Source organism: Nylanderia fulva, unplaced genomic scaffold (assembly GCF_048542155.1).
Source record: "Nylanderia fulva isolate GAGA-0341 unplaced genomic scaffold, ASM4854215v1 Scaffold1, whole genome shotgun sequence".
Lineage (NCBI taxonomy): Eukaryota > Metazoa > Arthropoda > Insecta > Hymenoptera > Formicidae > Nylanderia > Nylanderia fulva.
In genome coordinates, this window is record NW_028189192.1 from 5,438,485 (window position 1) to 5,452,869 (window position 14,385).

The following is a 14,385-nucleotide window of genomic DNA, read 5'->3' on the forward strand; positions in this document are numbered from 1 at the left end:
ATTATATATAAATTTTTTAAATTTTTTGTAGATTATAACAAATATTTTATTTTATAATTATAATTTTCTGGAAATGAGTTGCTTTGACTTTAAGATTTCATTATCCCTAAACTCAAATTATATTGGTAGAAAAAGAAACTTACGGATAAAGAATCGTAGCTAAAGAAACGTAGATATTTTTATAGGATCTGCAATCCCAACTTGGTAATTTATCAGAAAATCAATGCAGGATTTTCTAAAGGTAGAAGTCCTATAATCTCGTCTCTTGATTCGGTGTAATCTATTAAAAAGCCGTGTCTAACGGGAAAAATGCTTCTCTTCATCGTCACTTCTTTTTAATGAAGAGATCGATACGATATCTGTGGCTCATCGAACCGCCTGCCTCTGATTTACTAAGAGTTCAACATTATATTTCTATATTAGTCGCGAGGATTTGGGACTTATATATTAGCATAGAAATCAATACAGATAATAACGTATAAATTATCGATATAAAAAGAAGAAATAATCTTGGATAAATTCTTGTAAATATCTAATGCAACACGTGCCATTATGTAATGCAAAGAAATTCCGAATGAGATTATTTCCTTTGTATACAATAGGTAACAAGCTGACGTCAAACATCAAATGATGTCGTTTTGATGTTTTTGACGTCAGCTTGTTATCTATTGTATACGAAGGGACGACCAGTTTATGAGGTAGAGGTACTCCATTATGTTGCTATGCAATAATCAAATGTGAGTTATGCAATTTCGAATCAAATTATATTAATAAATCGAAAAAGATGACACACGTACATACGTCACCTTTAAATGTTAATTAACTTAAATATCGACAATAATACGGTATTGACATATAAAGGTTTATTGATTGAACTCGCGTCATTAATTTGAAAATTGCTTAATAAAACATTTAATTTGGCTCATGTATATATATGTATAGCTTATTTTTCCCACGCACAGTAGGAAAACTTGTTTTTTTATTAAAAACCTTAAATATTTAACACATTCATGTACTCGTAACATATTCCCATGTAGCAAATCAAAATAACGTCATTTGACCTTAAAATGACGTTATTTTGACGTTTAATTATGTCAGCTTGCTACCTGGGTTATTGTTGTATTAATTAAATTTAAATGTTCAATTACTAAAACAAATATTAAATCAACTAAAAAAAGATGTAAAAGTACTACAATGTGCATCTATTTCTTATTTTACACAATAAATATGTTTTGTTTTATTAGTAACAAGATTCATCTGTCATTAAAATTGACAGGAAAAATGTTAATTTTTAATTTTATAAGTGGAGATAATAAAATCTAAAATTAACATATATTTTTACATTAAACAAAATTTATTTTAAATTGCTTGAAATTTCTCATTTATTTTGCGTTAAAATATTAACGTGTTTGTGTCATATCCATATTACAAATTAACACAAACATTTCTATAGATCGTTTGGGTGGACATCTGTTGAATTTAACACAAATATTTCAACTATGCGTACATATTTCATGCTTTTTAGTTCAGATCCACCTTCAATTGTGGATCCGGCGACTATTAATAATTGGACACTGTAAAATTCAACGAACGAGGTCGTCGTTTCTCCCTTAGTCTTCTCGTCTAGAATTTAGACAGCTGGCTGACGATCGCAGCAGCCGCATCTCGCAAGTCGTATCGACGTAGTCGCTAGGAGATACGCTAATGGTCGATAATGGCACTACCGCGGCACGTTCGAAATTGAATTATGTCACTCGGTAGCTGTACTCGTGATCCGCAAAACAATGTGTCGCCGAAAGTTCTCCTGCGTCGATGAGAGACAGTCTTCGCGTTGTTTGTCCTCTCAGGAGCGAACGAAACCAAATTACATGAAGATCGAATATAATTTTGGCTTTTTATATCATCTCGATTTCAGGAGCTTCATTTTCTGTATCTTGAGTATAGTGATTTTCGGGCGTCGAAATATTAAGTTCGTCTCGACAAATAAACCTCTATTTTTTTATTTATTATCGCATTCTTCTACGACGTCGTGGAGACGGATACCTTAATTTGTGATGATTCTTGAAATATATGCACATAAAATTTGTACAGATTGTTCACAGACATTTTCTGTCTAGACTTGTTTCTTCAACAGATTGTATATAATCACTGTCAGCTTACATCATCGACCAACATCCGAGTTAAAATATGTGACCTTTTGCAAATTTGCCCTTGTCCTTGGCTATCTAATTTAACTCGTGTCATGCGTCGATATGTATGAATTACAATGTTAATGCTAATGACAGCATACTGCTGAAGCGTACTGCTGAAGATAATAATGTTTATATCATACGGCCGATATATATATATATATATATATATATATATAAATAAAATTTGCTTCGTAATATTGATCCGCAAGTCATATTTAAAAAGAACTATGTATAATAAAATGACTAAGACAAAATGATCGACGCGATTAATCGGATAGCATTCTAACGGTTTTTATTAGAATGCAGATATATTTGTTTAAAAAAATGAGTTCAATAAAATCATATATACATTGACGAGAGCGTTATTTTAAAAAGAAAATATACATAAGTCCTTTAAATTGTTTTCAGACGTTATGACAACATAGATATAGATCCGGAGACGCAATGTGGTCGACAGATTCACTTGAATAAGCGCCGAGAGAGATTTTCCTTCTCTTCTCCAGGAAGAAATATCCGGAAAAAGGAATAAAACACGCGGGAAAAGAAGGAATGGGCCCTTGGGCCTTCGGCGTACCTCTCATCCTCGTGTCAACTCTGGGTCTTCTCCTGAATGGCTACGTTCTTCTTGTCGTTCTTGGTCTTGGTAAACAGGTGAACAGTAACGAGCAAATATCTATAAAACGTTTACGTTTATCCACGAAAAATTCCATCATCCTTCTTTTTTCCCTATTTTTATATTTCGCGAATTTTTATCGGAATTATACCTGCTACGGCGTTTAATTCTCCGAATACGGGAAAATTTTCAAAGCGAGATCTCTCTCTCTCTCTCTCTCTCTCTCTTTCTCTCTCTTGTACGCCGCGAAAGTCACCGCAAACGTGCGATTTTAATGATTTTTGCAATCACTCGTGTTCAGAGCAAAAATAAATTCGAGAGATACGTATGTTGCGGAACGCTTTCCGAGCGTAAATTAACGTGAATTTTCTCGGTATTTCAGTCAAAGAGTTATTACAGAATATATTTCAGGATATGTAATGTATGATATGAAAACGCTTTTGTGCAAGCTGCAGTTATTGCAGCGGTGGGTAGAGAAAATAAGACAAAAAAGTAATAAATGTTTCGATAAAAAAAATTCGCGAACGATAAAACTGAATAAAATTGTAGCGGATTTTAAAACCAAAACGATCAGCCGGCGGCTTATTGACAGCTTTAATTACTTAATAAAAAATTTCGAGAATCTCGTCGCAATAAGGGAAGAAAAATATCCCGGGGGAGAGAGAATAATGCGATAGAAATTTGGAAACGATCGACAGCAAATTAACGAATCGCGCCGCAAAATGTTCGCAGACGCAGCAACAGCAGACGGCGAACACTTTATTGCTGATCCATTTGGGCGCCGTGGAAGCGGTCGTGTGCCTGATATTGCTGATTTTCACGACCAGTTCGTGGCCGAACGCCGGACCGTGGTGCGTTTTCCACGGATTCCTCTTAGCTCTGCTACATCCAGTCGCTCTCTGGACCGTGACCGGGTTAAATTGCGACAGGTGAGTCTCTCTCTCAGACTTCTTTCCTCCTTTTCTATTTTTTTATGACATATCGATATAAAAATATTAGAAATTATAATTATATTATATTACCAAGTATATCGATATTAAAAAATTTTACGATCGCTATATAATCTTATATCGATTATTATAAAATCATATTCGATATTCGGAAAGTCTCTTTCTCTCAGCCTTTCCTCTTTTTTCTTCTTTTTAATAATATAACTGTCGATAAAAAAATATTATAAATTATAATTATATTATATTACAAATTGTATCGATATTACAACATTTTACGATCGTTGTAACATATAATCTTATATCGATATTATAAAATTATATGCTACATTCGATCATGCAAATTGGAGACTTGGAGATGAATGAGAATCGCTATATATCAGTTCTCCCACGTAATTCGTTGCTCGCGGAAGCAAAGTCGACGACGATCGATGCATAGCGACGGCAATCGAGGTTCATAAAAGGGATACGTGTAGCGGTTGTTAATCACATTGTTCCCGCATCGATCATGCGTAAAACCACGTTTTACGCGACGCGCGTTTAAAGCACACGCTTTACGCGGAAAGATTCGAGTACCCCTTGTGCGTGTACGGGGTGAAATCGGCTTCTCGCGCATTTTTGATCGGATTATTTCCGGGAATATTCAAAATGTCGTAATAATTCGATGAAATTATCCGCTCTTTATTACTCGAACAATTTTACCTTCATACAGGGTTGAGTAATAACCAGTTAATTAGTTAAAAGTTAAAAAGTTAATCACTTTTAGCTTAGCTTGGTTAATTTAAAATGTACATATACTAATGTTTAACGTCAATTAGTTATTTGTTACCTTAAATTTATTAACTTTTTTTCCCAAGTTAAATTTTTTTATCTCTGAATATTTTTTATAAGTTTTTTTATAAGTTATATTATTTTTAAATTAAAAGTATTATTAATTTTTATGTTTATTTGTCATAAATTGTAATTACCAAAAAATATATTTCTATATAAAAATCAAAATTTCTTTGTTATTTATTATTACATATTTTAAAAGAATTGACAAACAAAATTCTAATTTAATATAAATAATATTTTTAAAAATTAACTTTTGATTTAACGTCAGTTAATTTAATCCTAACTTAACTTTAACTGATTGTGAATTAATTTTTTGTTCATAAAACTTTTAACTTAACTAAATTAATTTTATAAGCAACTAACTTCAACTTAACTTAGTTTTAAAAAGTCATTAACTTACCCAACCCTGCTTTTTTATATCGATCGTGTTACAGATACTTTAGTTTGAATAAAATTTTACGCCAGATAAAGGCAAAAACATCATTGTCGCTCGGGTAAATCGAGGACGAGAGGATGAAACTCGAAAGTTCAATTTCGAGGGACACGTGACCGAGGAGTTGCTTAGGATGTCGATAATGATTCCACAGACTCGAAATATTATCGCGACTGTCAGATGATACAAGACATTTGTTCGATACAGTCTGCGCATAATCCAGAGAATCGCGACATTCCACTTCCGTCATTCCACTTCTATATACTTGTTGCTTATCATCTCGATACGTTCTCTCATCAACAGTTGACATGCGTTTCAGTGATACGTGAGAAATTTTGATTATTCCGGCTCAAGTAATTCTCATTCCACGCTTTACATATATATTGCATTATAAGATTACAATAAACCTCTGGAGGTAACAAGAAATGTATTGCGCGTTATACGATTCTTGTAAAGAATCAAATTTCGAAAATATATTATTTCACAAAAAAGAAAAAAAATCAATTTTTCACAAACTGAAATTCAGCTACCATGTCATAGAACGGTGAGTTTTACCGTAAATTATTTTGTGGGCGATTTACATACACTACTCTTTGAAAATCTTGCATTTCTTCCACCTTCTGTGAATTCCCGCGACAAACGTTTTCGTATCGTGTCGCGCAACCCTTTAAGAAAACATGGAAATCCTTCGTGAGAATATAGAAAATTCCTCCCTTTTTTTACCTCGAGAAAGGGCTCCGGGTCCAACCACAGGCTCAATCGACCACAGAATATTTTATTCAGCAGCTTAACAGATTTAAGCCACCGTCGTATTTTTGGGTTTTGCAGGCGTATATTTTGTTACATTTCCCTCCGAGAAAGAGTACATAAACCGTCATAAAAAGATAATTTTATTCTCTCTTGTTCATAATATTCCGAGATATATTTTAATTTCAATTTTTATTCATCAATAAATTCCTCTAATTTTATAAAAATTATTTATTTTATTTTATTTTAATGATCTATACTATATTTACTCTCTTTAATCAATTTTTAGTCATCTCACCAAGTTCTCCTAATTTTATAAAATATGTATATATATCGTCTCTAATTTTAACGATTTTTTTCCCAGTCACTTCCACCCCACCGTCCCTTTATCATTTAATATTCAATGGGATTAAAACATATCTTTGTGTATATAAAATATATACATATTTTATAAAATATGTCTAATTTTAACGATTGTCTTCCCATGACTTCCACCCCATTGTCCCTTTATCATTTAATATTCAATGGGATTAAAATATATCTTTATATGTATAAAATATGTATATACAATTTTATAAAATATATATATATATATATATACAAAGATATGTTTTAATCCCATTAAATGATAAAAGGACGGTGAGGTGGAAGTGAGTGGGAAGAAAATCGTTGAAATTAGACGCTCGACCGAGTGTGAAAACGGAAGCTCGCGCGATATCCAATTACTAGTTCTTGCGGAGAACCGTGTGCCACATGCAATTACTCTATACATGCAGGTATTACGCGATCGCTGCACCCCTGCATTACGCCGCTTTGGTCTCTCCGCGTCGCGTGGCCGTAGGATTGGCTGCTTCTTGGACGGGTGCCCTGCTTCTGTGTTTACCGCCGTTCTCCGGTCTGGTGCCGCCTTATAGGTTTGTATATATGCACACGCACGTGTATGTACAAGGTGTCTGACATAAGGTGTCACATCGAAAATATGCAAGTAGATCTTGTTATTTGGAGACAATTTTTCCTTCGCGAAAGTATTGAGACATCAATTGTTGTCGAGTTATAAGCGATTGAAAATAAAGGGTTTTTCGCAAAGACTTGTGGAAATAAAATATTGAGAAAACTACATTCTCTAATTAATTTCAAGGAGAGATTACTTTAATAAAATTTTAATTTAAGGTTTAGTTGTAAAGTGATACACACACGTGATGGCAAAAATTGGGAACATGCAAAAAATGATCCTCCTTTGACATTTTTTCTAAGGAAAAAGCGTCTCCAAATAATAAGATCTACTTGTACATTTTCGGTGCGACACTTTATGTCAGACACCCTATATATACATGTATGTAAATGTCACGCTATTAACCACTACCATCATTAACACGACTACTAGCGTCATTGCATACCGTGGCGTTGCTTCTCTACGATATTGCAGCGCAATTGGTGCATTTTCTCGCATAATGAACAAGATTCGATTTACTCTGGGTACTCCGTTTCTCGACTCGCGCAAGTTGTTTCGCATTGTATAAAGGCGTGTTGCGAGACAATTTTCGCGCTGACTCTCTCTCGGAGAGGGCATGAAAGAATGCAATCTCATTCGAAATTTTGTCGACGCCAGCGGAGGTGGATAAATTAATTAAAATTAATGCAGCGACAATGTTGAATAAACTTTTCTCAAACGCTTCGATTTTCGATTTAATTTTATTTTTTAACGCACGTGCACGAAAATACGATTATTATTTTTAAATACAAATATTCCTTTTTAATTGCATTAAAATGCGATTAAAAGAAGGAAATAAGCTAGAAAACCGTGTAATGTAATTTCGCATCGATTTCGCGCGCAAATATACACGCTATCTCTTAATATCTTCTGTCTATCGATCAGTTATAGTCAAGGGTTGGGCTGCTGCGTCCCGGATTTCGGAAACCGCACTTGGGGATTCGCTGGGGCGCTCTACGGCGCCGTTTACGTCATTCTGGGCCTGGGTCTGCCGGCCGTCCTCGTGACGGTCTGCAATTTACGTGTGTTGACTATAGCGCGGTACCACAGGCATCGTATCGCCAGCGCGATCTACGAGGTCACCCTGAGCGCCCAGGTGACCATCACCCATCAGCGAAATCCGTTTTTTGTGCCAACTGTCACCGCGCCGTCCGCGGGAGGACCGCCGCGTTTTCACAGCGCCGCTAGCACGGTTCGTATATACAAATGTCTTTTTCCTTTTCTTCGAGATTAATTTCGAGACGTAGTATATTTGAAGAGTTATTATTTTTTTTCTTAATTATTGTAACAATGGATCAATCGGAGGGAGGAATTTTTTCGTCGACAGACTTCAACCGGCCAATTTAGCTCTTGTCACGTCATTGAATTTAAGTTAATCGCGTTGATTAATGGTGGTTCGTTTAGTTAAAGTCTAATCTGCAATTTAATTTTCTCCAAGTTAGCAAGTCGAATCGATAGACACCACGCTGGAGGGCATCTGCGAAATACATACCGAAACTTTCCCTGCTCTCTGCAAAGCACATCTCGTTGCGAAACCGTCCGGTTTGACTTCTATTCTGGGAAATCGTGACCCGGGGCCTTTTGAATGTATCAAGTCTAGGTATCGCGCTCAACGGAAGGATAAATAATTACGCGCTTTGCGGTCGAAGGCGCGGTCGCCAATAAATATCCGATTCGACCTTCATCGCACGCGATGACGTTTCGCAGGTGATGCAGCTGGTCGGCTCCCTGTACCTGCTCTACTTTCCTTATTGCGGATTCATCCTCTGGGAAGCTTGCAACGCCGGTAATCAGCGTCTCTATGCCTACCCTAGTCTCGCGTCCTCTCTGGTGTTCCTTCTTCTAGCGTGTTCGCCACCTGTCAACGGCCTTCTCTACGGCTTAAAGTCGCAGACTCTGCGACGTTCCGTGCAAAACTACTGGAGGAAGAAGGCGACCAAGTCCGAGTTGCAACAGGTAATCCGATCGGGAAAAGCTAAATCAATTGAGCACCCTCGAACGACGCAAAGGACACACTATTTTTCGAAACCCTTTAACCCTTCTGTCAGTGAACAGACACTCGAGTATTTAAAGCTATTTTAAATTTTAACAAAATAATGAAAGAGGAATTTAGACCAATACTATTGCGCTTAATATCTATAGTCCTTTTCATCTGAATTTATATTTTATATAAAGCCTCTTCAATTTATCATGTTAGCTTTAAATATTGAAAATGTGTCAAAACTTTTAATAAAATAATTAAAGAGAAATTTAAAACCAATTTTTCGCGCTTGATATCTGTACCTGGTCCTTTTCATATCTGAATTTATATTTATATTATGTCAAAGCTTTTTCCATTTATTATTATATGTTAGCTTTAAATCTTAAAAATGTGTCGAAACTTTTAACAAAATAATTAAAGAGAAATTTAAAACCAATTTTTGCGCTTGATATCTGTGCCTGGTCCTTTTCATATCTGAATTTATATTTATATTATGTCAAAGCTTTTTCCATTTATTATTATATGTTAGCTTTAAATCCTAAAAGCGTGTCGAAACTTTTGACAAAATAATTAAAGAGGAATTTAAAATTTTTCCGCTTAATACTGTGCTTAATCATTTTCATATCTTAATTTATATTTATATCACATCAAAATCCTTCCACAATTTATTACGTTAGTTTTAAATCCTAAAAACATGTCGAAACTTTTCTCCGCCTAAACAAACAAAGTATAAAGGTTCTTTGCATTCGGAAACTTTAAAATATAACGGGAAAGAATGTTCGAAAAAATTGTTATATAAAAACAACTGTTATAAAAAAATATTGACGTATGCAGTAATGTGTGAAAAACATTCGGCTGATATCTATTTATTGATGGTGAAAAAAATTATGACAGAAGGATTAATATCCTTATATCCTTATTCCAGGAGATACAGGCAAGAACGCCGAGCGTAGCCGGCTCCAGACGACCTTCGGGCAGCGGGACCGTTTCCTTCTTTCCGTTTCCGCCCTTACAACGTAGGCTCAGCGAGGCGTTGCTGGCCCTCGGCTCGTGCAGAACCGGCACTAGTTTCGAAAGCAATAATCTCGGATTTCAACGAGGCAGGCTGCAGCCAGCCGTCTCGTGCAATACTCTCAGAGTGCCAACCGCCGAATCAGGTACGCAAATTTACGCGATTTACACTGGGCTAATATTGTTTTAACGATATTCTCTCTCTCTCTGTCTCTCTCTCTCTCTCCGTGCTTCCGGTATATATTCAGAAATAATGTTCGTAACCAAGAGAGCCCATTAAGTTAAGAGTTAAGTAAGATCTTAACGCAAATGACTCTCTCTCTCTCTCTCTCTCTCTCTGTCTCTCTTTCTCAATATATATAAAGACTTGTAGTATATATATATATTGTAGTGAAATAAACCAAACTTTTGAAAGATATCTCTTGATCGTTGATGGGTAAATATTTCGACACTGATATGAGCGTCATCCTTTCATCACGGCGCACTAAGATGAGCCCAGCAAATTGGTGAGGGCGAGCGCGAGTGCCGCCAGTCTGATGGGTCCCAACTATCGGAGCGACTTTATCGGAATGGACTTGGGCGCGGGATGCTCCGTAGCAATATGCGAAACCCCGAGGAAGAGTCCGAGGATCCTCATAACGCGCGCGTACAGCGAGGAGAGCCAGGACGGGAGCAGTCCGCTTCTGAGAAAATCCCCCAATTCCAATACTAACCCACCGCCCGAAAGTACGTCATACATTAACTTCTGTGGTGTCGTACATTTAGCTCCATCGTATTTGCAATTTCAAAATTGTAATATCGCGATTTGGAAAAAAAAAACCGCTTGATTTATCTTTCATGCGACTCCTCATTTATATGTATCGTACATACAGGTGTTTCTTAAACATATGTCAAAAATTCAAGCCGTAATTCCTTGGGTCATTTTATAAAAAATTATACCTCTAATGATTCTTCGCAAATTTAATACAAAAGACGAATGAGATAAGTTTTCAATAACATCGGTGAACATCGAAAGACATTTGATGACAACGTAAGTTCAATTTCGTACGGGAATTCCGAATTCGTAAATGGATAAATCGAGGTAGATCAGTGTACTTGTCCGTATACAATTCGAGAAGAGAATTCTCATCTGACATTGTGCATGCATAGAACGCCGATGGCGGGACTGCAGCACCGGAAGCGACAGCAGCACGGGAAGCAGCGACGCGAGCGTCTGGACCACCAACGTCACCCCGAAGTCCGTCAAGGGTAGCGGAAGGAATTCGTCCCGACGACATGCACGTGGCAAGAATGTGGAGGAAAACGCGCCAGCGATCAGGGCGACCAACAATAGCGAGAGCAGCGATACCACGGATACGACCACAGTTACGACGACCACCACCACCCTGCTCAAGTCTCTCGGCATAGTAAGTCCCATTAAAATAAATCCGCGCATTAAATAATGTTAATAAAAATTTAAAAAATAATATTAATAAAAATTAAATCAAATAAGAAATATTTTTGTCAGCTCTCATTATTAAATAATAATAACGTAAATATGATATTTTAAATCGGCCAATAGAACCTAAAACGTTCCAAAAAATTAATTTTCGCGCTTTGGGCTTTATTGACCGAATTAAAATATCATATTTATGTTATTATTAAAAAAATTAAAATTAAAAAATCGAAAAAATAATAATAATACTGACATTAATTGCCTGAATTAATTCGTTGCAGGAAAATGGCGGGAAGGAAAAGGAGAAGGTGAACGGTAACATTAAGAAGAGAGAGTTCAGCGGGAGTGAAAGCAGTTGGAGCAGCGTCGAGGAGATCGAGACTAAGGCGACGACTGAAAGAACTGACAAGGACGATAATCTCGAAAGGGAAGAGTTGCAGATGGAACCTTCGCTGCGAAAGTCAAAAAGCGACAACCGCAGCGAGGTTGCCGAAATTTCTGAGGACCGAGGCAAGGAGGCTACGCAGCTGAGGCCCCTCCTGACATCCTCATCCTAAGTTTATCTTCTTAAATCTAAATGTATTTTCCTTTCGAGTAATCCGTTCGTGTCCCCAGACTAAATGAGATTCTGCGTGTACTTAAGCGACACCGCTTAGTTTCGTAATAGGGATGAAAGAGAAAAAGAGAGCATCCAATCATGACTTATTTCGCGAATTTGCAAAAATGAAAAGTTAACCGGTTAATACTGCGACGCAGCAAATATTTTAATAACTTGTATTTATCGACACAAAAGCGAAGAGGGGTGATATGCTTGAAGAATATATAACTCGTCCAAGCCGTATATTTTGTACCGCGAAAGGTATGATCTCGATTAATTTCTTACACGTTCTAATGAGAAGTAGAAAGTTTTTGAAGCGAACGAGAGGATTCGGCGCAGCCTTTACACTCGACATTAATACATATAAAATATATAGATATATATCGACATATCTTGAAATTATATTTTTGTACCTTCACTCTGCAACATTACATAACGCAACGACGTGAAACCATCCTTTACAACAAAGAAGAATGAAACCGATTAATATACCACCGGCAAACTTGATTTCGGAAAATTTTTGTTCACTCGCTTGATGCGCTATAGAACGAAGAAGAGAATTAATTATTGATCGTCCCTGATCATTATCGATGAAAGTTTTGGGTCAGCGACGAATTCGCGCGAGAATTTCGTCAATCACGAAACTTCTGATCCAGTTTATCTTTAATTTGCCGAAGCAAGAGTCATAGAAACTCGAGCAGGAGCGAAGGGAGAAATAACGAACGGAAGAATCAGACACCCGAGAAAGTTCTTTTGATAGAAAGCGGTAACAATAAAGATCGAAGCAAAGGTGCGAGCTCCGAAGAAATGTTCAATGTAAAATTCGCAGATCGAGCGCGGAATAAAATTTCATTCGTAGAAAATAAATCTCACTTTTGTAAATGTCAAATTTCGCTCGATATGTAGTTACGATCGTATGAAATTCCATGGCCCTTTCATGATCTCTGACATCTACGCGAGATATAATAAATAATGTTAGTAATTTAGATAAGTCAACAATTTAGTCGATAGCGATAGTAGCCGCATTGGAATTGACTCCAAAAAATTGCGTAGAAGCATATATGTATATGTGCATACAAACATCCATGTAAACAAAATATCTCGACGTTCTGTGGGCGTTTGATTGCGGTGTTATTTATATATGATATACGTCAAGAACGTTTACGTTTTGATTTGTTAGGAACGCGCGAGAATCGATCCGTATTCGCGTATTTTATTTATTCATACCAACTACAAACTAATCATTCCGATTGTACATAGGATAAAAAGAAGATGAGTTTTCGTGCTAAAATAAATTTGAAACTGTAAAATAAAAAATAAAACTTCGTATCAGCTTTCTTTAATTCGAGGAAGTGAAAAATTGGAAAATCGATTTAGCATATTTAGCACGTTTTTTTAAGCTTGAATAATTTTTAATGAACTGGAGCAATTCATCATGAAATTTATCTCGACAGCAGCTATTAAGAAAGAATGTGAATAAAAAAGTGCGTATAAAACATGTGTATAGAGATACATTTTCTATTGAAAGAAATGAAATTGATCTTGATGCTTTATATAGATATAACATATAACTCTTCAATCATTTCTTTCGAACTTTAATTAAATGGAATATTGTACTTTTATATTAACTTTTTTAATCATTTCTGTTAAAAATTAATTCGCTCAAAAACAAAGCTTCATACGGAAAGTATAGGTATAATATTTTACGTTTCTGATTAATTTTTGCACGAAGACTTACTTCTTTTTCTGTTATATTAGATTTCTCTTGTATATTTATACATATATAATTCCACCGTCCGATAATATATTGATATTGTTAGATGAATATTATAATATATATTATTTATTATATTTTGTTGATAGCTCTGTAATGAAGAATTAATACGATGTAAGTCGAATTATTGTCGACTTGTTTGATTATTGACTGCTTAATACGGCGTAAATACGGATCATTCTTTCTCGACATTTTAATTTATACAATATTGTTGTTAAATATATACATCGTTATAATCGAGGCAGCACCTTATTATCGTACGCACGAGACTTGACAATCTCCGGCGTATGTCACGACGTCCGTGTAAAACTTCGAATTTGCTATAGAATCGCTTATCTAATGAGCCGTCTTTATTGATCTCGTCAGATAGACCTGTATGTTTACAGCTCGTTCAATACACACAATTGCGAATCTATCGATTTCAATACCAAAACTCGTGATCTCGAGAAAAACAGGTTTATCAATGATAAAAATAACTCGAGGAACTTTGTCGGGTGCAAGCATGTTGTATCGATGTTAACATTACAAAGAGTTGCGACATAAACAATGTCTGAGTGTATAAAGTTAGTGCAAATAAAAAAAAAAAATAATAAAAACGTGTACCTGGAAGCTATGAATTTGTAGTTTTTGTAAAACGTCTGCGCTTATATTTTATTATCATTATATTTATTATTTAATATATTATATAATATAATAATATAAAATAAATATAAATATTATATATATATATATATAATATCATTTACAATATTAAATAATATGATAAATAAATATATATATTAAATATATATATTAAAAATATATATATTAAATAAATATATTAAATAAT

At 35.3% G+C, this 14,385-nt stretch overlaps 2 protein-coding genes across 3 annotated transcripts in view; one reads left to right on the plus strand and one right to left on the minus strand.

Moving 5' to 3' along the window:
• Positions 1–14,193, plus strand: part of LOC114931068 (uncharacterized) — a 33,421-nt gene extending 19,228 nt beyond the window's left edge. Inside the window, exons 2-10 of one of the 2 annotated variants that reach the window (XM_029302997.2) lie at positions 2,601–2,843; positions 3,538–3,734; positions 6,543–6,680; positions 7,643–7,949; positions 8,465–8,713; positions 9,664–9,895; positions 10,239–10,475; positions 10,899–11,155; positions 11,466–14,193. In XM_029302997.2, coding sequence (XP_029158830.2) covers positions 2,742–2,843; positions 3,538–3,734; positions 6,543–6,680; positions 7,643–7,949; positions 8,465–8,713; positions 9,664–9,895; positions 10,239–10,475; positions 10,899–11,155; positions 11,466–11,741 — 1,995 coding nt within the window. In that variant the 5' untranslated portion in view covers positions 2,601–2,741 and the 3' untranslated portion in view covers positions 11,742–14,193. The remainder of the gene's footprint in view (positions 1–2,600; positions 2,844–3,537; positions 3,735–6,542; positions 6,681–7,642; positions 7,950–8,464; positions 8,714–9,663; positions 9,896–10,238; positions 10,476–10,898; positions 11,156–11,465) is intronic. The other variant, XM_029302998.2, reaches the window with a different exon arrangement.
• Positions 1–14,385, minus strand: part of LOC114931070 (phytanoyl-CoA dioxygenase, peroxisomal-like) — a 42,034-nt gene that overhangs the window by 24,915 nt on the left and 2,734 nt on the right. The gene's annotated exons all lie outside the window — the stretch shown is intronic.